We start from the raw sequence: 24,626 nt of genomic DNA, 5'->3' as shown, positions 1-24,626 counted from the left end.
GCAGAACAAAGTATGCCCGTCGCGGACAGTCTCGTGTTGTATCCTTCAAGGAATGAGAAGCAGAAGAGGTCAGATTATGCTGCATTTCTTTGCTCTATTCTTCTAGGATTGTGCTCAGTAGAGGAGCATTCCCCAGAGGCAGGCGAATCAAATTCAGGGGGAGATTGAACTGATGCTGATTGAGTCTTACTTCGAAAGCTGCCTGATATCCCTCTTCCAGTCCTGACGCTGCTAACGCTGCCTTATCACGTATGTCAAGACTCTGCAAAAAGTGCGTCTATTTGCATTTCCAGGCAGCTTAACTAGATATATCACGGCCGACCCAATCTCCACGGCGTCACTTAATTTTCCAAACCATCAGAGGTGCGATTTCAGGCTCGTCCCGTTGGAGTTTTGTTTCTTTGCATATTCTCGCAACTCCCTTCGAAGGATCTTGCCGGACTTGTCGAATGTTAGCTATTTGAGTCACATAATATTTTCTCACCGTGCTTGGCATACCGGATTTTTGGGAATGGAAGACAAGAAGCCGACACCCCCTGTGAGACGTTTGATCTTGGACACCTTTGATGCAACAAACTCCACAATCTCCTCTTCTGTTATCGCACCGGCATGTCGAGGAACCACATACGCACGCGGGTCTTCATCATCCGATGGACTGAGCTGCGTTAGTTCGCCTAGTAGACTTGTCCTCGTCGCAGATACGTACGTCTTAACGCCGATGACGGCAGCATCCAAGATTTGGGGATGCTCAAGTAGAAGCGCTTCAAGTTCAGCGGGAGCAACCTGTGCTCCTCGGACCTTGATCAACTCCTATCCTCGGTCAGGTATGCTGTCGCAGCTTAAGTCATGAAGGTATGTTTGTCACCTTTTTTCTGTCCACGATATACCATTTGTTATTCTCATCCCTGTAAGCGATATCGCCACTCTTCAGCCATCCGTCGGCGGTTATCGTCTCTGACGTTTCTTTAGGCTTACGCCAGTAACCCTTCATGACATTAGGACCGCGGACCCAGAGTTCCCCTAGGCTCCCCGGTCGCGTCTCCTCTGTCCCATCCTCAAGCACTAGCTTGGCCACCACACCTGGCACAAGCTCTCCCACTGATATTGATGACGGGCCAGAGCTCTCAGCCTCATTCCAGCACATGGCGATACATGGGATTCTGTCTATCTATTAGCATTTGCTTGGCATCCTGCAATGAATTTGTTTGAACAAATATCGTACTCTGACATGCCCCAAGCCTGTCGAACTCTCACTCTTCCTGACCAGATCTCTTCGAATTGCTGTGTAACTTCTGTGCCAAGAGGCGCCGCTCCAGCAACTACCTTCCTGACGCTGCTGAGATCGTAATCGCCATTGCGGGCAGACGGATGTTTTGCAATAGCTAACAGTATAGGGGGTACCAGAAGGAGCTCCGTGATTTTGAAGCTGTCGATACACGATAGCATGTCACGGAGATTGTATCGTTGCATCATATAGCTCTGTAATCCCGATTTTGACGCCACAAAAACGAAGTAGACAAGACCGAGACCATGGTACATCGGAAGCACACATAGGCTTCTTCTTTGCGTGACACTCTTGTCTGATAGTTGCATCTTCATCAGCTGCATTGTGGTGCTGACGAGATTAGAGTGCGTCACCTCGACACCCTTGGGCAGACCGGTAGTCCCAGACGAGTAAATCAGTATAGCTGTTTTGGTGGCCATTTCAGCCGTCTGAGACTCATCCCACCTGAAAGCACTGCCCACCTGAGGTGTCGTGATCAATGTGCCCCAGTGTTGTGCGGTGTTGTTGATAAGTTTCTCTTGCCTCTCCGACGCCGTTGCAAAATGTGAGGGTAATTCTTCAAAGAGGAATAGGTGACTCTGATCAATGCCGGCTGATTTGGCTGCCTCTTGAGTTACTCTTAGACAGTTCTCTGCTGCGAATACAAATCTTGGCTCGCTGTCTTTCAATTGGTACTCCAGTTCTCTGGCCGTGCTGGCTGGGTTCGCACTGTTGTAAATTCCACCAGCCATCACGACACCCAGCACTATCACTGGTGTCCAAAAGTTGTTTCCTGAAACCAACATCACTCGGTCTCCTTGCTGTATCCCGGCCGCTGTTAAGCCCGCGGCAAATCGCTTTGACCATTCTCGTAGGCTATGAAGGCTGAAGGAATGTGTTTCAGGACGCTTCCAATCGAGCAGGATTTTTTCAGCATCCGACAATATTCCCGTTGGCGAGCCAAAGAGGAAAGAAGGGACAGATACATGAGGTGGTGACAGTTCCCACCTCGACTTGTAGGGCATCTTTTGGAAAAAGTGGTGAGATTGTGGTCCAGCGACGGTGGTTGAATGGGTTGAAATGCCTGAAGCCTTTCAGGGAGGGAGGTTGAGGGATGCGTCACAAAGGAAATGATATATGCTGTTATACGGCGATTCCCCTGCAACGTCAAGATCGAATGTTCCAGGCAAGCAGAAGGGAGAAAGAGATGACAAAGTAATGAATACGATCTTTGACAATGGAAATCTATCCGGCGTTGACACCTTTGCAAGTCGAGGAGATTTCCTTTAGATGTTAGCGGCTCCGATTGATATTCCGCTGAACTATCCTTCAAAAGGTTGAGCAATTTGTCGGACCCGACGCATATCAGAATCTTGATAGAGCCGAAGTAGCTGCAGAATAACGTAAGATTGTAAAATGGCCTGTGCGTGAAAGAAGAAAAGGGTAGAGCGAGTTTCCTCGAAGCACGACTTTCACTGTATGTGCTAGAATTCAAGGTCACCGCAGGAATCATGGGAAGCGCAGTCCATACAATGCATTCCGAAAACTACATCAGCAAAATCCGGAAAAGAGGAATATTTGGTGCGTGCTAAGTTGCTGCCGTTAATTCTCTCGCACTGACGCTGCTCAGAGAACATAGTCGTCTTCTGCACAGGCGGATCTGGAGACATTTGCAGCTCCCACGTCAGGGCATTGGAAATGTCGACGTCCGCAAGATTGAGGATTTAGAGGCCGCTGTTTTGAAGTGTGTCTCGACGCTAGGAGCATCGATTTTGTCATGTAAGGTTTCCAAGATTCCAGCCCTGGGTAGATTGTCGCAGCGAGCATGTGCCTGACGCTGGCCAGCGCTGGAGCTGCCGGAAATTTCTGGCGCCCTTCGTCCAACTATCCACAAATGCTTTCAAGTCCGTGATCGATATTGATTTGATGGGATCATGGAATACCGTCAAAGCAACAGTACCCCATCTTCTGGACTCGGCGGCGAAGTATACTGGAGCAGGTAGGTCGACGCAACTGTTCGGTGTTCGACAATCCAGGCTCAGGTGATTACGAAGGCGGTCGCACAATTTGCCTCAGCGCTACCCTTCAATATACGGGTATCCCTTTAAATACCCATGGAGTTGTCGCGAAAGCAGGAGTTGATGCATTGTCAGCTCAGCTAGCAATAGAACTTGGGCCTCGGGGCGTTACCTCCAACGTCATTGCCCCTGAGATTGTCCAGAGTACCGAAGGAGAAAGGCGACTCTTCCGGAACTCGGAAATTGATATGGTCAGAAGAGTGCCAACCGGCAGACTAGGTACGGTCAAGGATGTCGATAACGCCACCGTCTTCCTGCTCGCTGAGACGGGGGATTATGTGAATGGCACTGTCCAAGTTGGTGAGTGTGTCTGCTTTTCTTTTGTTGCATCACTGCAGATAGAGAATAACTGACGAACGCGGAATCAGTGGACAGTGCTGCTTGGAGAATCGGTGCCTAGGTTACAAACAGGGGTTGAATACCCTACTTCTGTCCTAGTTGAGCCCAAAATCTCGAAGCCCTGAAGCCGAGATGCGGGAAATGCATAGCAACATCATGAGCAGTGACAATAACTTCCCCCAATCACTTCGTGACCCTTCAACCACTGAGTGACTGTGTGATTTTCTGCGTTCGATTTTGTGCGTTGAGGCAAAAATAGGGTGATTATGTATCTAATATGTCGAGGCTCCAACAATCCAATAAAATGTCGCCGTACCGACGCAAGAGATCCTGGAGAGCAGGTCGTGCAATGCATTCACCAGACACTGTCTGTTGAAGTACTGAGAGACAGGCTAGTAGCGGTCTCAGCGATAGCATCAGATCTAAAGATGGCATTGCTGAAGGTTTTAGATCCATAGAGACAACCGACGGGATCCCCGGCGATATAGTGCTACAAATTGCATGTTCAATAGCCTTCACCAAGGCTAGGACTGTCACGCTGGTATTTGCATGGTGCGAAATCAAGGACAGGCTGTTTTCCCGGACGTCTGAGAATCGGAAATCTCCATCTGTAGATGCTTCGTTCATCCGCTCAGCGACAGACACGCAACGGGATATGGCTTTTTCCCGGTAGTTGGTAGCCGTTTTCAACACCAGCGCTTTGCTTGAAGAGTGGATAATCTTGCTCGCATCCATTATCACCTCGACGACGCAGAGTACGCCCAGATTCCAAAATAGAACCAGAAAGCCTAGTTGACAGACAAACACATTAGAATAACCTCGATGTTGTTTTGGGAATGGGGGCTTAGACAAACCGGCAAATTGCTTCGATTGTGTAGACAACTGCAAGAAGATATTCAAGCATTGATCCATCCAATCGTCATGACCAGCATGGAAGGTGTCGACAGCTTTTGTCAACAAGTTGATACGGGCAAGGATTTCATCTTCGTCGAGGCTTTGTGGATCTTTCTGAATAAAATGCTTTAGGTGACTTATTTGTCGGAACAAGCTGAAAAAAGGGCGACTGGCCCTTTGCGATGTCTCCGCTATTGTGTCTTCCAACCCAGGCGGTAGAAAAGTCGCACACATCCTCGGGACGGTATCTGATGACCTTTGTGAGCTTGGTAGACACAAGGCATTGCAATTGACGAACCTGCTGTCGAGCTTGGCAAGTCTTCCATCGTACAGCGGCGATCGCAGAGGAGAGACGCCATCGTATCGCGAACGTACCCAAACCACCGAAAAATCCGGTGCGATGAATCCAAGAGAGTTCTATAGACCGATTTCGAGTCGAGATGTGAGTAAAACTCTCCCAAAAGATTAGAAAGCCTTCGTGATTGAAGTAGGGCACGGTCCAGGAAGTAAACAGGACTATCTGAGAACTCGGCTTTCAAGCGGGCCTCTTCAGGTTGTGCCGTCATGTGGAATAGGTAGACCGCGTATAAATGGACAAACGACCCGTGGTTGAGTGACTTCATGAGATTAGAATGTGCGTCGAACCACGCTGCTGCAAACATTTGTGTGGCCTTTGCCTTAGGTGCGGCGTCCGAGACACCTTTCATGGTTTTGACTGTTGGGACATTTGCGCAACTGAACTCAAGGTCATCCGGTGATCCGAATTGTAACGCAAAAGCTTGCAAAACGGACTTGAAGGTTGCTTCATCTAACTTGCGCTTTTCCCGATCAAGCTTGTTCCCATACAGGGCTCCAAAATTGTCCAAGAAACGAGCAACTCCTATCAGTGTTATTCGTCTGAACGATTCGACTTGTTTCCCTGAGCACTGTGCTATGCCCTGTCTCTCGACTGTCTGTTCGCATGGACTTCTTTCTGATGTAATGCCACTTTCTAAATTCTCGCAGATTTTGTGGTTGAAATCGATGATCCGATTTTCATGGCTCTCCGCTTCGATGATATACCCGTGCGTTCCAGCAAATTGGTTGCAGGTATATGATAGATATCTGCTTGCCAACCCGATCATCATCGTATCATAGACCCGATAAAGGTTCTTGGCCATTTGTTCAGCTACGGCGGTGGAGTTTAGCAGGGTAATTGGGCTTCCATGCCAGAACCCCGACAATGCGCCGTCACCGAACTGGAAATTCTGGCGGTTCTCGTCTGATTGTTTTGTCGTAAACTCCGTCGGGCTCAAAACTGATGCTGCTGCCGGAACGATAGCATCAGCAACATTGCGCCCTTCAACAACTTCATTGGCAGGAGTTCTCTCGGACAGATCCATCCAATCTTGGGAGTCGCTGTTCATGAAGTTGTCGAAATCAAGAAAATTATTCGGTCCCAGACCAGTCCAAATCATGTCGTCGAGACATGTTTCTTGCTCCATAGGAGGCTGAAGGGTCGTCCATAGTGTCTCCGAGTTCATCGGCGTAATGGCGGTGGGTAGTTCAGGGTTATTTCGGGCCGATGACTGAGTAACTGAGGACGTGGAGCTGGGTGGAGACATCATCTTCCCTCTTTTTTGAGCTTGACGAGCTGCAACAAATTTGAAGGTGCACATATGGCCTAAATGAGCGCAGTTCTGACAAGGCTTCCCGCTACCTGGTCGGATATCAGGATCAAATGCGCATCGTTTCTTGGAGTGACGGCAAGGGTCGCAAGAAGCGTTTTGGCGGCGTCCGCTCGAGGGTGCCATGGCGAAGTCTCTCGAGGGAGTTTAGAAAAACGTTCCATGATGAGGCAAAGGGATTTATCGTGCTCCTGACAAGAAATTTGGCCAAAATCACAGACTTGGCCAACGGGGTGTAAACTGTAGTTGATAGGGGAGCCAGGGGTCTGGAAAGTAAGAGCACATGATCGTCAAGCGCCAAGAGTCGGCTCCGCAATCAGACACTTGTCCCAAAAGGGTAACGATCAGGCCTGTTGCATGAAAGAGTCTCCACCCTCGAATTTCTCAGCAGCCAGACTTCTTGTCCAGACATCTCTTGGTTCCGCCCTGAGAATTCTGTGCCCGGACTCCGGGAACCAAAAGTCGAGGCTATGTCATGTCGGATGCCTGGGGTGTATCAAGAACTAATACAATAATGAAGCCAGGTAAGAAGGGAAGCATACAAACCCTTTGGAATTTGTTCGCCTCCTCCCTCGCCGCCTTGTAGGGTTATACCTCATACTCTGTACCATAACTCTCAACATGCCTGCCGTGAGTTACAACCAGAAGGTGGTTATCATCACCGATGCAACTACTCCTTTTGGCCAAGAGTGTGCTGCCATGTTTGCAGCGCGTGGCGCGAATCTAGTCCTCAATTTTCCTCCGTCATCGCTCCCGGCGAGTCCAGCTTCCCCCCTCCAGAGTCCAAGAGACCGTGATAACCGTTCAATGATCGAAACGCATCAAGAACTCAAAGAGTCCCAACGGATCGTTGCAGCGGCCGTCGGAAAGTACGGCACTGTCCATATTTTGATCAATAACGCCTCTTTTCGAAGTCCTGGTCCTGCATATGACCTTCAGAGCTCTACTGCCTGGGAATCTATGAGAAGAGTTGTCATAGATGGAGCATTCAAGGTAGGTGTGGCCCCATTCTTCCCAAATGTGTTTCCGACTTTTTCAGTGTGCGAAGGCAGTCTGGCCACATTTTCGCAAAAATGGCTATGGAAGAATATCTTTTATAGACTCTGAACCTATAGGGTGTGGAGTTGCTGAACTTGGTATTAGATCCTTTCTCAACAGCTTTCGAGGCATTGTTTGACACTAATCAGCTAGCCGATTTGCCTTGTTTGGATTGGCCGAAACATTGGTACGAGAAGGAGTGAAATACAACATTCGGGTGAATGTTATTGCTCCACAATGTAAGGAGTACCTCTCCTGCATTGACCATGTTTGTTCCGTTTACTGATATATTTCCATCTTAGCCCCTTGCTACGTCACAGGCCAACACCTGAGCTCGTCTTTGAACCCCGCTGTGCAGGGGATTACGTCCCTTGCAGTAGCTCTCAGCCATGAATCGAACAAGGACGAAGCTGGTTCGCTCTTTGCGGTTGGAGATGACCACATCACCAAGTTCCAATGGGAGAGGTCAAAAGGTGTCTTCTTGAATCCGGATATCAACTTTACTTCAGCAGCATTGGCCATTAAATGGGGCGAGATCTATGACTTTTCGGAGAAAACTTACTCAACTTCGGCAATGGATTTTGGCAGTCTACTGCCGCAAATGCAGGAACTACCAGGCAATGCCGAGCTTCCTGCTTCAGATTTTTCAGGGCGGGTGGTCTTGGTTACCGGTGGTGGATCTGGGTGAGTTCCATCTTCCACCCCGAGGAGATGTTGAGAGATTAACCCGCGAGATTAGCCTTGGCAGGGCGTACTCTATTGCCTTTGCAAAATTGAGAGCTTCAGTGGTTGTTAACGATCTAGCCGATCCTCAAGCCGTGGTGGATGAGATCCGCAGTGACGGTGGCATAGCCGCTCCTGTCATCTCCTCAGTGGAGGAGGGAGACTGCATCGTCCAGAAAGCTCTCGAACTCTACGGCCATATTGACATACTTGTTAATAACGCAGGTTTCGTTTGCGACAAGTCGTTTGTGAACATGGATGAGAACATTTGGAACTCGGTAATGGACGTACACCTTAATGGTACATATCAAATGACCAAAGCCGCGTGGCCACACTTTGTGCGTCAAAGACATGGGTGCATCATCAACACGACGAGCACGAGTGGAATCTACGGCAATTTTGGTCAAGCCAACTATTCTGCCGCAGTGAGTAATGTTCCCATCTGACTTTCCCGTGATTGGTATTGACGAAGGGCAGAAATTGGGTATCCTGGGCGTATCAGAAGCTACTGCCCGCGAAGGACAGAAGTATAATATTCGTGTCAATACAATTGCTCCCGTCGCCAGCACTAGATCGTTGGCCATGGCACTAACTGATACGGACAAGAACAACCTGACCGTCTTCTTGCCTGAATATGTCGCTCCAGTTGTAGTTCTCTTGAGTTCAGATACGCTCAACGGGAAAATCAATGAAACCACTGGGGGTTTATTTGAAGTTGGTTGCGGATGGCACGCAAACACCCGTCTCCGTCCTGTGTCCGAGCTCAAGTTTTCTTCCACAGCGGAGTTATCCCCAGACGCTCTATCAATGCCTTGGCTAGAGAATACAGAGCTGCAGAAAGCAAACGGAAGCGCCAAATCTCCCATCAATACAAACAAAGACGTTCTTGAGGCCATTGCTGCGCTCAAGCGGGTCGACGTCGAACACAACGAATACAAGTTTACGGAGCGAGACGTGGCACTCTACAGTATGTACCACCCGAGATTTTGCGCGATCATTGACTGACCGCCGATACAGATCTCTCAGTTGGAGCTAAAAGGTTGGAACTTTGTTTTCTATGGGAGGAATCGACATCCTTTCAGCCGATACCAACCTTCGGAGTGATACCATTCTTCAGCATGGAGACGATATACTACCATGGCCAATTCCTGCCTCGGTTCATGCCCACTCAGTCGCTATTGGGTGAAGTCTATCTGGAAATACTTCAAGACACCATACCCAGTTCAGGGCACCTTCAGACGCGTAGAAGGCTTGTAGAGGTTCTGGATAAGAAGAGCGCAGCGGTCGCTATCACGGGTTATACGACGGTAGATGCCACTACCGGGATACCCCTTTTCTACAACGAACTTTCTTTCTTCATGCGCGGGGCGGGTGGGTTCGGCGGCGTACGTGACCGGCCGCATCAGACACCGTCTTCGCGCACATACATTATGCCAACCCGACAGCCAGATGCGGTCGATGAATTCCGCACTTCCGAAGAGCAGGCTGCATTGTACCGGCTGACCGGCGACCGCATGGCGATGCACATCGATCCCGAATTCAGCAAAAAGGGAGGCTTTCCTCTCCCTATCCTTCACGGAATGTGCTTCATGGGCATTGCCGGCAAACACCTCTTTCAAAGATACGGATCTTATCGCAGTATCAAGGTCAAATTGGTCGGCACTGTTGTCCCGGGCCAGACACTGCGGACTGAAATGTGGGAGTCTGAAAATGAGAAAGAGCTAGTGGTCTTTCAGATGAGGGTGGTTGAGACTGGGAAACTTTGCATTGCAGGGGGAGGTATATGGTTACGGAATCCCTTGGGTCACTTGAAGACGTCCATGTTGTAAGGCAACACTAGCACAGGACTTCGCCAGAATGGATGACCAATTACAGATTTCCATTCATATATGGACGGTTCCACAGGCGTACTCATCTCAATACGCCAAAATGCATGGGCAAAGGAGCCTCTTTAATTACACGAGAGGATGTTGATCAGGAGTCATGGTTCGCCTTTTCTACCCAAATTCGATATTCTTCTCAAACCAAGTCTGGCAGGTGGAAGCGTGAGTTATGAGCTGGTTGGTTGGTAGTCTAGCTACGAAAGGGAACGAATGAATATGTCCAGGTTGCCTAGGCAGTCTTGGCCACGCTTTCCGTGACAAAGTCCAAGGAGAAGCGAGACCAGTCGAAGAGATAAAATCCAACAGAATACGAGAAGGGGTCCAAGCGTTGAATATTGCCCAGCACGATCTCAAGCACTTGCGTTCTCACCTAAGGTCGAGTCGAACCTATGTATGCTTTCGGCTAGTAATTATCGGCTCCGTCATGCTTTTGTAGAAGACGAGCTTGAAATCATCTGAATCCAGTGAATTGAGAATCCAAGAACCGCCAGCGGCGTTCATGAAGTCGATAAATATGTCTGGCAGCCGATGGCACCGACACGGAGCCGATACCAACATCACCTTAAATCGAAGGGGGGAAAGCAAACTTTCCCCGTGGGAAATGCAAAGCTTCCGAGAAGCCCCCGCAAAGTTGAGCTAGCTAGGTTCCCACCCCATGGGGGGCAGTAATAGGTCTCTCGTTTCTATATAGACCCTCTTCCTGGGACGTGAGTAAGATCTTCCTGTGTTCTTATTCTTAGTGCTCTAATACCCCTGATCACAGTTTGCATTGATATACCGTGAAACAGTGAATCTCTCATCTCCTCCGACAAGCAAACGGCACCATATCCTGCCTCGATCGTCTTTCTTAGGCCGGGATGCCTGAACAACCAGCAGGAGTCGTCTTTGACCCGGACACCAAAGTGGAGGCGTTAAATTATAACCTTACGCACCATGAGGAGGCTTTTGGCAGTAATAAAGAGTCTCGGATCTTACAAGAAGAGATCGAGCCCAGCGTGGATCATCGGCTGGAGAAGGGAATCAAGTTAGTAATGCCCAATCAATCATCACCTAAACGCAACCTTGTTGCAAGATTGTCAGAACTAAAAGACCTGCCTCCCAGACGCAAACTGGATCTGCGCCTCCTCCCAATTTTGAGTGCAATTTACACGATGGCGCTAGTCGACAGGACGAATTTGGGAGGTGCTAGAATCGCGGGTATGGACGAGGCCACGGGCCTAGATGTTGGAAACCGCGCATCGGTCACGAGTACAACCCTCCTGTGTCGCTGGCCGATCTACCGTTTCTGACAGTGATCCCCCAGTTCTCGTGTTTTTTATCGGCTACATCGTCTTCGAGATCCCGAGTAATATGGTGCTGAAAAAGGTCGGTCCGGCAACTTGGATCTCTGCTCTTGCGGCTGCATGGGGATTGGTTACCCTAGGCATCGGCTTCAGCAAGAATTACCAGACGGTAGCAGTGTGCCGAGTCCTTCTTGGGATCTTCGAGGCTGTAAGATATTTTTCATACTTGCATAGCGTCGGGGTGAGTTTTGCTTTTTTGGGGGGAGCTGACTTCTGAGCACAGGGGATGTTCCCAGGGTGTCTTTATCTAATGGCATCTTGGTATCAGAAATTCGAACTACAAAAGCGGTCAGTAAATGTTTCATCTCATGAATTTGAAATACTGTAGACATGATACTAAGGTGCAGAAACCTAGAGTTGCCACCTTCTTCATGACCGGGTCATTTCTGTCATCTTTTGCAAATATATTGTGTCTGGGGTTGACGAGAATTGCCAATAACCCAGAGAAAGATGGCTGGAAGTACATCTTCATTGTCCAGGGCGCCATGACCATCGCTATAGCCGCCATAGGATGGTTCGTCATCGTGGACTTCCCCGACAGCGAAATTCGTAAGGTCAAGTTCCTCTCCGCTGACGAGGCGGAGATGATCAAGCTGCGTCTGATCCGAGAGCGGGGTTCTTCTGAGGGAGAACGAGTGAGCTGGGATACCATCAGAGCCGTAGGCCTTGACTGGCGGGTGTGGTCTCTGTCAGTTGCATCTCCTCTCAAACTGTTCCGCGCCGAATCCTGACAATGCTGATAAAAAGGTCTTTCATCTACATGGCAGGTGCTGCGGGAGTGTATGGGCTTTTGTTGTTTCTACCAATTGTCCTTCGACTGGGTCTTGGATACTCTCAAACCATGTCCTACCTCCTCGCCGCACCTCCAGCCGGCGCCGCAGTGATATTCACCTTTATCGTAAGCGTTCTCTCTGATAAGTATCACGTTCGGGGTCCGTTTGTTCTCTTGGAAGGTTCGCTGGCAATTATAGGTCTATGCATGATCGGATTTTTGGACAGCCCCACGCCGAGATACGTAGGATCCTTCTTCGGGTCGTGCGGATCAAACGCCTTGATTGTCACGGCAGCATCCTGGCAGCAGAACAACATCAGAGGCGACGCGAAACGATCGGTCCTGGCGGCTTTTCAGGTCATGTCTGCGGGCGTCGGCGGAATCTATTCGGCGCTGGTATTCAGACAACAGGTGTGCAAAGAAAACTTTTCCGGAATGAGTTGATTACTGACATTTCACCTCAGGATTCACCAAACTTCGTTCCCGGGCTTGTGGCATGTTGTGCTCTTGTTGCATGGTCGATGATACTCACCGTGGTCACTATTCCGTTCCTTGTCCGCGTAAATCGACAGGCTGATCGAGGTGAGAGGGTTATTGAAGGGAGCACGTTGTTCCGATACGTGTGGTGAAGGATGGATAGAGCAATATTCAAGATGTAAGGTCTCAGGGGTGAGCAAAGAGTCATTAGATGATATGGAGCGCGAAGAATTTATAAACGCTTGCGGGAATTTGGAGGAGTGTTCATCGGCCTGCAGCTCCTGGTGAGGTCAACCTGCCCGTGACTTTGATATTACTCCTGAACGTGTCATGCTAAGCCATCCGGTCCTACGCGCGATTGAGGGATTAGGAGGTCAATGTTTGAGGTTGACATGAGGTCCTAGACGGTCGAGGGTGGACCAATCTGGGGGCCATAACTCGATTGATTCAAAAGGCTTAAATACTACCTTGCCTTTGCCCTAGTGCCAAGAGATGTTCTGAGTTGCCTAATCAGGCTAGTCCAGCGGTGGGTGTGGGCTCGGTGCCGGACCACGATCGACATACGGCTTGTATACGGTTTGATGTGATTTACGCGGCTCTCCGTGGAGATAACCAAGAAAAACTTGGACTTGATGTTGATTATGGCATTCTTTTGGCGCCCCTTTTAGCAACTTTTCGACTATTACTTCCTATGATCCCACAAATGTGCGTATGCCGCGAGGTTCCAGCGTAGATGAACATGTGCAAATTCCGGCTTCTTGGGCTGTTAGAGCTTAGCTGCTGACCGGTGAAGCGGTGTGAGGGGGAGCTAGGGGGTGGCTCCCCTGAGCTTTGCGGCGTTGCGTATAGCCTCGAGCACAGCCCTGCGCTATTGAAGGCAGCCGTAGGCTTTGAAACCTGCTCAGCCTGATCGTGCTTCTCGACCGTATTTAATATACACTTCAGATATTACGTATCAAGAAAGTTGTCTGATGCAGCAAGGTAAATATCTGCGCTCTTTTGTTGGTATTTCCGCTCCTAAGGCTTTTGCGACCGTACTGTTGTAGAGGCCATGGACGGGCCGATGCGATTGATTACTTCTCAGCAGATAGATGCAGAACCTGCTGAGCCATTGGTCAACTCCGACTTAATTTCGTTGGCTAGGAGCAAAGACGTCTCTGAAATCCCGGAATCGACGGATATTTCAATTGAAGAATCACAAGGTGACGGTCTAGAAGCCACCGCGTCTCCCGTGGAGGCACAGCCGAAAGTCCAAGGCCAGCGGCATAGAAGGTGAGTAGCCCCGTACGTCGCAGCCGACATTTCTAAAGGCCTGAAGGACGTTTGTTGACTTCGTTGATCTCCTGCTCAATCGCCTCGGCCGGACTGTTGTCTTAACATACACTTACTTGCGGGTACACAGTCCCCTGTCCAAGAGCAGAAGATCGCAGTTGAAGCATATGTTCTTAAGGTCTCGGCCGGCGTACAGCACCCCAATTCGCAACAGGAAGCGGACAACGACGAGCTCCATACAGGATGACGAATGGGTGCTTTGCTTACCTTCGTCCTGGTCGGCCTCTGTCTTCTCAATGAATTTGCACTGCTAATCACTGCGCTTATTGTTAGGCGGACATACTCGCAACGATATAAGGGTGTTGTCTATGAAGGGAGCTGCATTACCACTAAACGCTGGACGACATTGACGTCCCTTATTCTCAATTTAAGCGAAACTCTAATCATAGACTCTAGCAACTACGTAATGCAGTGGCTGAGTTCTCCTTCTGAAAGAGAGCTTAGATATGCTCATAAATATGGGAGGTCTCTGCAACTGTGCGTTTCTTCTCCATCAAATATTGTCTATCTGGCTCCTCGAAAGACAGCTCTCTGGTGGCTGATGAGTCTCAGCTCTACACCTGTCCACCTTCTCAACTCGGCCTTCTTCGCTTCGCTTCAGTCGAACGACTACGGAATAGTCGTGGTAGCCTCTGACTTCATTGAAAGCTCGCATTGGTATCCTTGAACGGAAAACAACAGCAAATACCAGACAGATACCTGGACCTCGTTGGCATGTTCTATTTTCACAGAAGCTACAAGTGGCAATGACTATGAGAATCCCGACAATCAGGACTGTATTTTGCGATATTCGAATCTATGGCTCAGTAAATATTCCAATGTGGTCCTCGTATCAAACCTGAGCTCTTCAGACCGCTGTAACATGTCGACCTCTAGGTTAGGTTCATTTCTTGTCCTAGAAACATGTTCTAATTTATGCAGTTTCGCCGGCTCGAACAGTTTCAATTTTACCGCCGAAAATTCATAGAAATAATATTGACACCGGCTACATTAACCTCAGTTCTGGTCTTGAGCCGGAGCTACTAAATTTGTCAGCTCGGTTTGGAGTTTTCGACTCGATTATCGAGCATGGCGTCTAGGCGGCGGTCGAACAATGGAATCGTAGGATCGAGCCACCTATGACCCTTCATCCTGGATGCGGAAGTGGAACTATTCTTTGCCATGCACCAGCAACGCGCCCTGCGGAATGAGTCAGATTGGAGGCTCACTCTAGATAACATGCCCATCTCACTCTAGATAACATGCCCATCTCACTCTAGATAACATGCCCATCGACTATTGTTTGAGCAAAAGAACGGCACACGATGTCCGTTGACTGGATTATAGCGGTCTTATCTTTAGCATCATTGTGAGATCCGACATCGTCAAGGTTCTTGTGATCATACTGTAACAGAGCACTTCAGGGTTCGGCGTGCACGTGCAACAACGCTCAGAGGCCTGTCCAGCAGATCGGGAAGCGAGAACGCGTTTCTGGTTGATACTGACGAGACAACACCACCACCAACACCACCCAAAGGGGGCAGCAGCTAGGGCTACGCACACCTAGCACAGCGGCAGCATCGAGGAACAGGACAGGACTGATAAAACACTCAAGAATAGATTGACGGCACCAAAATCACTGAATTCACGATACTCCTTCAAACTGTCAAGAATGGCACTCTGCCAGCACTGTAAACTGTCCTGCTCCCAGCGATCTAATTAGGTTTGACACGTGAGCTGACAGACCTCTGCCCTGCCAGTCCACCACCAGCCCAGCACAGCCACGTCGCCTTGTTACAATACCAGCTCCGCGTTCGATTAAAGATAACCCTGTTGTAACGATCGGAGATGCCCTCGTTATTTTCCTCGAGAACCCCGATCCGCACACCATCGGAAAGTGTCTTACAGACCAGGAAATGGCAATACTCGAATCAGACTTCTTCTGGTTTTTGCCGCATGACTTTGGAAGAATCGATGATGATGGTACGGTTGCTTATGCCTGGTCGCAACATTTTGGTCCTCGGCCGACTGCATGGGTGGTGCCAAACAAGTGATGGTTCAGTGCTCCCTCCAAACCGAGGTAGTTTTCTTTCCTATTCTTGTAAGTTGACTACTGGAAATGACGCTTTACAGCACTGATGTACGGAGCAGCCTAGTGCAGATATTTGTTGCTGCCGGATTGACGCTTGCTGGAGGTCTTGTAGACCTCGATGACCTCGCAATAGGAAGTGTATGGACTACTGGGCTTGTGTCTGTAAATCCAAGTGCAATTTTCCAAAGCCCAACATCCAGCAACTTCGGTGCAGATATCGGCTTCATATACCAAGTTCTCCTGGTCAACACACCGCAATTGTTATTGAGCTTTCTATATTTTATGTACAACGGCATTTTCGCAACTATGCACGCTACGCAGGAGATCGCCGGGTTCGCCACCGAGCGCAAAACTCTACGGGTCATCTCCCTGAGGCTGGTCAACGATCGACCTACTGGCTTAACCTGCCATGGTCTTACAGCATTCCCTTGCTTATCCTGTCGAGCATCCTCCATTGGCTGCTGGCGCGCAGTCTATATCTCGTCAATATCAATGTTACCGGGCCCGACGGAAATTGGCAGCAATGGCGCGATATTCCTGCGATTGGCTTCAACAATCTGATGCTGCTACTCGTCGTGGTCCTTCTGCTATGCATGTTGTTGTTTCTAATTGCATGCGGATTTCGAAAGCTTAACGCTCAGATTCCGTTGGTTTGGAATGGCGAGTGTTGCTATCAGTGCTATGTGCCATCATCCCAATGATCCGCATACCGAAGCTATCAAGCTGCTACTATGGGGTGTCACGCAGAAACCTGTTGATGGGAAATCAGGACACTACACGCTGTCGAGTGGTCTGGTGGAGGCTCCAGTCGCAGCAGACATTTACAAATAACTCTTCGCACGAAAGGCTAGACAGGCAACAGGTTTACCTGGTGGCCCTGACGATTGGCGAGGTACGGGCACCCGCTCAACCTGATCGCACGGCCCTGGGGTGGTCGTCCCAATCCGAAGTGAAATGGAGTACTTTTCACTCATCTTGGCTTACCTCTCTCTAAATTGCCAACTCGTTTATAGTCCGCTTCGCCAGTGTGGCTGTTTCGAAATGACTCATTGGACGTGCTAGCCACCATCGACGGACGATGACCAGCTCGTTTGGTGCCCACGACTCCGCCGCCTCTGACTGCAAAAAGAGAGCGACATCAGACAACTGTCACCATCAATTTGACGCTGATTGAAGTGGAGATTATGGACTCGTGGCGGGTATTGCTCCAGAAATTTCGAATGAACCTGTTGTCTCTGAGAACCATTGTTGGGCAAAGTCCAAGGTGATCTTTCTGACGCCGCCGGGGCTAAGTCCTGTATAGCCCACAGAGCTAGGTGGGAATTAATACGCAAAGTGTAATAGAACTAGGTAAATCTGTATAGCCTGAGACTCTACTTTTATAGCTGATCTCGACAATGCTAGGGGTAACCTTTATCGATAACGAAAGCTATATCTGTGAAAATAGTGAACCCTGTGCTTTGTCTACACCTATCTATGGTCGTATGTGACACAGCAGCCACTTCGTAGTCTTTCGGGACATTTCGATGCATTAGGGGCTGCATCCAGGTTCATAGCACACCGTACCACTTATTTTATCGACTGGTTCGCCACCTAGGCCACCAAATCCTGAGAGCGATGACCTATATCTCTGCCTCGGCGATCGGGTTACACTTAACCACAGATTTATACTCCAAATGTAGTCATTCCACTCCCTCAGCACTCTTAGTGGCAGTTACTCCCGCTTGTCTGCAACTTGACCTGCTTCGACTTCCTCGGCGTGGCTTACCACAACAACCTTTTCATCAGTTCCAAACTTTCCTTGCAAGACATCGTTCGCCGCGTCTTCTCGCAGATGACACTGGTACTTGGGGAACTTGCGCACTGACACACGGTTCAGGAACATCTCGTCGAGTTCCTCCAAGCTACGGCCCTTCATTTCTGGCATGAAGACGAAGAAGAAGACTACACAGGCAAAGTTTGAGCCGGCCCAGACGTAGCCATACTTAGCGCCCTGTATGCAGTGTTAGTTCGGGAGGGAGGCTCCTTAAGAATGGGGTATTCAAGCCTACCAGGCCCAATTCAGCAGGGTTGATGAAGTACGGTGAACAAAAGCTCACCAGCCACGCTAGAAGATATCCAATAGCGGTGGCGCTTCCTACTGTCCAAGCTCTCAGCCTCGTGCTGACCACTTCGGTCGCCACAGGGTAGCTAGCGCCGCCGACACAGCCATTGTAGAAGAACTTGAAGAGTGCAATGAATGCTGTAAGCGTATTTGCCTGGATCCGCGCGGAGACACCAGCGCTTGCTGTAACAGCTGGTATGAGTTGGCACAAGCCACACGCACAGGCACCCAGGATCAAGATTGACCGTCGACCGAATATGTGGCGCATTGCGTACATGCCGACATTAACGCCAACAAACCCAATGCAAGACGTCATGATTGTGTACTCGAAAGGCTTGGTGACGCCGCCTTGCTGGAGGAAGTACGTCTGGTATGCAATTAAGAACCAAATTCCTGAAGCGGACTGGCAGGCAATCATTCCGTAGCAAAGGAGCGTACGACGAAGGTCGGTTCCTGAAACACGTGGGGTGTTAGTGAGCTACATGGAACGAGCGAAAGCGATTATACCTCTGAACATATCAACCCAACCGACACTCTTCGCCGTCTTCTTTTCCTCTTCCATGCCTCTTACCATCTCTGCCCACTCAAATTCCAGCTCCTCGGCTGTCAAGGCCGTGCCACGAAGTGTAACTAAGGACCTCTTCGCCTCGGCCTCTCTACCCTGATGAAGCAGGAAACGAGGGCTTTCGGGGACGAAAAACAGACCAATCGCAAGAATCGTGGGGACAATGTACAAGCAGCCAAGAGGAATTTGATAACATGACTTATCCAGTCGTCTTTTGGTGAAGTTGTTGACGGTGCCGCCGAGGATGCTGCCGATGTTCACCCAGTAAGCAAAGAGCGCCACGAGGACGCCACGGAGATGAGCTGGTGCTGCCTCGGATGTATACACGTTCGAAAAGGTCACGAGGAAGCCATTGGCAATACCAAGCAGGAGGCGACCGACATATATAGCACCTTTCGAAGTTGTCGCGATTTGAATGGCCACAGCAACAGCATTCAAAACACAAGCCAGCCAGATGGCGTGTTTCCGGCCGAAGTAAGCGCCAAAGACTCCAGCGAGCAGAGAGGAGATGAAAGAACCTAGTGTGAGCAGAGAGCTGATGAGTTGTTGGAAAGTAGGATCGATGCTATATCCAATGGGACTCTTAGGGTTCTCGAATCCGAAGACCTTGAGGAAGCCTGGCATCGCTTGGAGGCCACCGACCTATTGTTCGCGAAGCACATTAGCAGTCTGAATCCCATATGAAGGACGGGAATGCGCAGCTCATCGAAATCATTGAAAGGAGACTTCAGAGGGACGTACCGCAGCAGTATCAAAGCCATACTGAGTATTTGCGATGCTCACTATGCAGCAGATTAGAAGGCATTTCCGATTGGCCCATAGGCTCGACTCTTTGGTTTGATCGAACATGTCTTTGCCCTTTATAGATCAGGAAAATATAGGCAACACACTTGGGAAGGGAAAAGAAATAATACACCAAGCTTGGCTTAAAGAAAGGGAGAGATCTGTGGTCCTTTATGCTCTCTCTGGATCCCACACTGCTACAGCGATCGGTGAAAGTTAAATAGCGTTGACTTGAGGACCAGCGCATAGGTCAAGTCCCACATTTTGAAGACTGATTATGGGGCCCCGGCATCTGTTCAGGGGATGTGCTTTTTGACTTGGCGAAATGTGCGAGTTATGACTGGCCAAGTGACTCAGACGGCGCGAAGTGAAAAAAAGATGTCCTTTTTCAGCGGGGTGGAGGTGTAAAAAGGCCAGTACCAAAAGCGTGCCTCCCACATCGTAGTCCTACTGCTCCATCTTGCCAAGAGAAACGGCTCTGGCACTCAGTCTGTATGACAGTACTTTAAGGGTGGCTGACTGAGGCCGTGGGAACGCCTTTGCAAAAGGCAGGGCAAGGCAGACCGAACTGCCTGGAGATTGCTAGACAGCATGCAAGCAACGGCTGTAGCTTGTCGTGGTCACAAGCGAGGGCCTCGAGCGCAGAAGCAGCGTTCGAAGTGCGGGGTGAGCGGGATTGAAGAGTCTGAGAAAAGAACAAGGGTAGGATACTGGATTCAAAGAAAAAAACAGATGGCAGTAGGGCGGACTGGGCGGAAATATAGTCCTTGGCGCCAAGATATTTCTTCTTGGCTCGCGGAGTCGGCGAGCGGGCAATCATCAATTGCCGAGCCATCGGCAAGTACTGATACCTTGATCTCCGTATATTTCGTGGTTATCATTCCACTCGCGTAGCTGTACCATTGAGCGTCTCGTAGCGATGCTGAATCTTGTCGCTGAAGGTAAGCCATCGACAAATACGAAACGAAATAGAGGAATTTAAATAGATTCTCCCTAGCATCCGGAAATGGGTAGAAGTACAAATATGTCTTTGAGAGCAGTAATATCCATGGATTCGTTGCGCAATAACACGCGGCCATAGGAAGGTATATCTGTATGGGGACCTACACTACACTTAAGCCAACCTTCACATATTAAATATTAAATATCGTATAAGATCATCGACAATGGGGGGATTCTTCGTGCTTCACATCTTGCGACCAAATATCGCCCGGCCTCGACCAACGGCGTTGCCAGGACTACGACGTATAATCTCACTATTCCTAGTCCCAGTCACGGAGTTCAGGACTCAAGTCACCAGTCAGACATAATCTCCGGGTTCGTTAGCTACGTAGGCTGGTTATGTGCTCCGACCTCAGGCGTCGAGGGACCAAACAAGGGGTTGAAAAGGAGTTCCAGCCTGTCATTTGAGCTGAGAAATCCACACCGTCGGATAATCCAAATTATCTTCACTTTCTTTCTTCTTAAATTTACCCCCAACTGTTTGGTCTGCACAGCTTCAAATCTTGGAACAGGCTCTCCGATCTCCAACATCTCATAACCAATCATGATAAAAGCGTCGTGGCGATTTGTTCAATTTCTGTTTAACGGCTGCGGAGATCGGATATATTAGTATCGCCGGCCAGATACCAGCTTTTTCAGATGGGGATTTTGGGGTAATTTCTTCACCATCGAGTGCCTTCACAAATGTCTTCCTGGCCTTCATACGTACCCGTCCACGTTTTCTATCCCAAATCTCGACGATACAGTCGAACGGAAGGGTGCGCAGTCCCATGGCCTCTTCCTGGCCCTGGTATTCGGGGAACCCATGAAACTGCCTCAATGGGCCACATTCTCCTTTCTAAGGGGCCGGGAAGTTGTGTTGTGAATGTTGCTTGCCTGAGCGTATCTTTTGCATACTTGCAGATAATCGGGAAGGCTTCAGGTAATGTCGGCGTGGACGTCAGACCAATTTTTGTGGGGTTCTTCACTCAATATGCTAGGTTGTCTTTTTGGCGAAGAGGGACATTGGCATAGATGGTTCGCGCCTTGTTAACCTTGCGACGAGACATTGGAGAGTTCAGAGAGCAAGTGGTTGTCATCAACACAGATTCTTGACCTCGTCGCAGTGGGGTAGGAAGAGACGTAGGTGGTTTTGCTCTTCTTACCGGAAATAACTGACGGGAAAGCACCTAATACTTCAGAGCTGAGAGATGCTAGGACGTGAGCAAGGCAGATCCCCTCTGTCTCTACGCGGGATAAGCTAGGCCACCCCGCGGTCCAGGTTCCGCATATACCATACACAGAACTTTCCTTCCTTTCCAACTGTCCGGCCAAGCTCGGCAGCCCATCAGTAACCGTGCCTATTCTGAGACATTTGACCAATCTATCACCTGATTCCCACGGCTTGGAAGGTCCAATTTACTGGGCGAGGAGATGTAAAATTGATCGTAATGCTCTGGTTGGATATGACTTGATATGAAGGCACATACGAAGCATGACCACAGCAAGATCAATGATCCAACTCGCGAGCTCCATCTGTTCTCGGTACTGAAATCAGCCGACAACTCAGCACTGTTCGCAAGTAATTCCAAACTAGCATATCTGTCGGTGAAACAGACAGATCAACTATCCGCCTCTGCATCCATGTTGCTTTTCTGGCTAGATTCTACGTCTGGCGAGGCCTCGCTCTCACGTTCCCTTGCCGATTTCAAGCTGCGGCTTCTCCGCCGAATCGTGGCTTTCGACATCCTCAGTCGTGTGCTGAATCATCCGACCACCGATGGTGTCCTTTTCCATACGCACGGCAGTATGATTGGTCAGATACTGGGACGAATCCAAGACGAAGCAGGCGCAAATAATCGCAATCACACCGAAGGGGATTGTCGCCCAGAACACTCTCTTGAACGCGTAGCCATAGGCGCCACGGAACGCCTTGATTGTGGCTTCTTGAACTCCAGGCGTGGCGCCTTCAACAGCAGCAAAAGCGTTAGGGACCCCAGTGGCAGCGTTCACCACTGCGGGCACCAGCTGCTCGAGATTGGAAGCGGGGAATCCAGCTTCAAGAGCTGCTGCTATGACACGCTTGGGCATTTCAACGGTAACAACTGAGGTCAGGATTGTGTTGAAGATTGCGTTGCCAACGCTCCCACCGGCGCTGCGAAATGTACCAATGAGGCCGGAAGCGATGCCGAGTTCTCGAAGCGGGACCTGCGCCGCGCTATTAGCCTTTGATCGATAGTGATGCCGCGATTTTATCCAGAATGGTGCAATTGCTAGCAAGGATAGGAGGACGACTTACGTGAAGACCCGCGATAAAATAGCAGAGAAGTGTGATCATGCCAAAGCAACCTTGTCCGAAGAACTGAAAAGCCATCCAAGCGGATTTGCTCTGCGGAACTGCCACCGAGTACAGCGCGACGAAAACAAGCTGAATGGTCAGCGCAACAATTATCTGCATCTTTAGGTGCTTGATTTTGTGAGCGATTGCGGGCATGAGTGTACCGCCAACAAAAGTGCCCACGCCATTTGGTAGCTGAGTTAAGCCAATCTGAGTCGGATCACTTTCGAACATGTAAAGTGTGCCTTGTGGGAGAATACCAGCCATGGAGTAAAAGATCATTCCGGCGACAAACACGACAACGAGGAGAACTGTGAATTCTCGATATCGGCGGAACAGGTCGAGCGGGAAGAAAGGTTGTTTCGGGACGGTAAAGTCGTAGACAAAACAGCCGATAAAAACAAGGACACCTATGACAATGGGTGCAATGACCGAGGCACTCTTCCAGGGGTGCGCAGGGGTTCCTGCCCATGTGAGCCCGACTAGGAAGACGGTCAAGCCAGAGGTGTACAAGACGATTCCCATATAGTCGATTTCCTTGATCTCCTGCCAACGGGTCTTTTCATAATCTCTTCGCGGTCGAGATGGTGGAAAGTAGAATATGGCTGTTCCCACCACGGAAATCACTGAATATATGATGGCGATGTAGAAACACCATCTCCACGTAGCCTTCGAGACCAGTTGGTTGGCGATGATCACACCGCAAATGGCCCAGGGAATAGCCATGGCACCCTCGGTCCATGCGAGGCCCACGTTTCTAGTCTCAGGTAAGCTATGATTTCATGGGGTTGGTCTATTGCGTTGGGACCTACCGCCACTTATTAGGTAGCAACTCTGGGATACCAGCATAAGCAACGAAAATAATGCCAGTTGCAAATCCCAGCAGGGTACAGGCAATAACAACTCCCACAGTTGTCTTCGCAGTCGCACCAACAATCTACAGGGTCATAGATGTCAGTCCCTCTTCCATGATTTAGACTTAGCTTTACACAAGACTCACTGCGCCAACGACGGCGAAGAGCTGGCCGCTGAGTGTCACATATCTTCGGCCGAATATGTCGCTGAGGGAGCCCGCAATGGAGAAAGACACCGACGATGCAATAGACCATCCACCGGGCATCCAAGCTATGTTCGAGGTATCACCCAGCTCGGAACCGATCTGGAATAGGATCGCTGTTACTAGGAGGAATCCGCCAGAAACTGGTCCCACGAAGGCTAGGCCAAGGAACTAGACAGGGTCGCCACGTCAGAGCCGAAACCCACGAAAGACACAAGTTGACTCACGAAGATAGAAAGAACAGTGCTCCAGGTGAGTTTCTCAGGTTTCTCCGGGTTATCCTCCAAAGCAGCACGATGTGGGTCATCTTCGAGATACACGTCTTTCTCGACCGTGTCCACGTGGGCCGTGGAATGGGATTTGGCAGAGTCACTCATGTTTTAGCCGACGTAGATTGGGACCACGAGTGAATATTCGCTCGTCAGGGATGAAGTTGGAAGGTGTGAGAGGAGCCTACAACAATCAGGCGACCCAGTCAGAGTATATATCATCCGTGGCAATGGTTCGAGAGTTTCTGTTTTTCGCCAAAAGGAGGCCGGCCCCGCCCTTTCTCCAAAGATTGTGTGGGGAACCCCAGATTTACTCAACCTGCCTCTCCATGTGGTTGTGGAGAATACCCACCTCTGTCTTCGCCAAAATGTCGTCCTCTGTTCTTCCCATAGCTTGAGCACAAAGTAACCTAGCAAAATCCGGCTTACTCTTTCTTTTATAGGAGGAGGGCGAGCGGAGCGAAGGGTGACTCGATCACAGGAGAATCCATTAAGGCCTGATTCCTCGTAACAAAATCTTGGAGCGTCCTCAGGCCACTACCTCGTACTCTGATTCTCCGTAGCTCCAGCTCGCGAGGTTGCCTCGGCCTATACTGTGTAGTTCCGCTGTCTCAGCCCAAGAGCCCCACATGGAAATGCAGTGGTCAA

The 24,626-nt window shown here is 49.7% G+C and overlaps 7 protein-coding genes across 7 annotated transcripts; 3 read left to right on the top strand and 4 right to left on the bottom strand.

Annotated features, from left to right (window-relative positions):
* Nucleotides 1–357: 357 nt before the first annotated feature.
* On the bottom strand, nt 358–2,289 carry Z519_02954 (uncharacterized protein; the record flags this gene model as incomplete). Its single annotated transcript, XM_016760708.1, has 5 exons — nt 358–441; nt 499–660; nt 715–810; nt 866–1,160; nt 1,223–2,289. 5 exons carry the CDS (start codon nt 2,287–2,289, stop codon nt 358–360), a joined length of 1,704 nt encoding a protein of 567 aa, XP_016622558.1.
* Nucleotides 2,290–3,945: 1,656 nt separating this feature from the next.
* Z519_02953 (uncharacterized protein) lies at nt 3,946–6,233 on the bottom strand (the record flags this gene model as incomplete). Its single annotated transcript, XM_016760707.1, has 2 exons — nt 3,946–4,823; nt 4,874–6,233. 2 exons carry the CDS (start codon nt 6,231–6,233, stop codon nt 3,946–3,948), a joined length of 2,238 nt encoding a protein of 745 aa, XP_016622557.1.
* Nucleotides 6,234–6,863: 630 nt separating this feature from the next.
* On the top strand, nt 6,864–9,832 carry Z519_02952 (uncharacterized protein; the record flags this gene model as incomplete). Its single annotated transcript, XM_016760706.1, has 7 exons — nt 6,864–7,235; nt 7,282–7,378; nt 7,430–7,552; nt 7,601–7,964; nt 8,020–8,428; nt 8,481–8,970; nt 9,021–9,832. The coding sequence occupies 7 exons, from the start codon at nt 6,864–6,866 to the stop codon at nt 9,830–9,832; spliced, it is 2,667 nt and encodes an 888-aa protein (XP_016622556.1).
* Nucleotides 9,833–10,743: 911 nt separating this feature from the next.
* On the top strand, nt 10,744–12,630 carry Z519_02951 (uncharacterized protein; the record flags this gene model as incomplete). The annotated part of the gene is made up of 6 exons (XM_016760705.1): nt 10,744–11,134; nt 11,190–11,377; nt 11,453–11,517; nt 11,585–11,917; nt 11,977–12,412; nt 12,466–12,630. 6 exons carry the CDS (start codon nt 10,744–10,746, stop codon nt 12,628–12,630), a joined length of 1,578 nt encoding a protein of 525 aa, XP_016622555.1.
* An 899-nt stretch (nt 12,631–13,529) lies between these two features.
* On the top strand, nt 13,530–13,997 carry Z519_02950 (uncharacterized protein; the record flags this gene model as incomplete). Its single annotated transcript, XM_016760704.1, is given in 3 exon segments — nt 13,530–13,750; nt 13,797–13,872; nt 13,881–13,997. Coding segments are annotated over 3 exon segments (414 nt in total).
* A 3,598-nt stretch (nt 13,998–17,595) lies between these two features.
* Z519_02949 (uncharacterized protein) lies at nt 17,596–19,399 on the bottom strand (the record flags this gene model as incomplete). The annotated part of the gene is made up of 4 exons (XM_016760703.1): nt 17,596–17,874; nt 17,933–18,438; nt 18,493–19,192; nt 19,292–19,399. The coding sequence occupies 4 exons, from the start codon at nt 19,397–19,399 to the stop codon at nt 17,596–17,598; spliced, it is 1,593 nt and encodes a 530-aa protein (XP_016622553.1).
* A 2,604-nt stretch (nt 19,400–22,003) lies between these two features.
* Nucleotides 22,004–24,086, bottom strand: Z519_02948 (uncharacterized protein; the record flags this gene model as incomplete). The annotated part of the gene is made up of 5 exons (XM_016760702.1): nt 22,004–22,522; nt 22,614–23,409; nt 23,465–23,589; nt 23,653–23,880; nt 23,937–24,086. The coding sequence occupies 5 exons, from the start codon at nt 24,084–24,086 to the stop codon at nt 22,004–22,006; spliced, it is 1,818 nt and encodes a 605-aa protein (XP_016622552.1).
* Between the last annotated feature and the right edge of the window lie 540 nt (nt 24,087–24,626).

This window comes from Cladophialophora bantiana, assembly GCF_000835475.1.
Source record: "Cladophialophora bantiana CBS 173.52 unplaced genomic scaffold supercont1.4, whole genome shotgun sequence".
NCBI lineage: Eukaryota > Fungi > Ascomycota > Eurotiomycetes > Chaetothyriales > Herpotrichiellaceae > Cladophialophora > Cladophialophora bantiana.
Note: the sequence above shows the minus strand (reverse complement) of the source record. Positions and strands in the feature narration are given on the sequence as shown.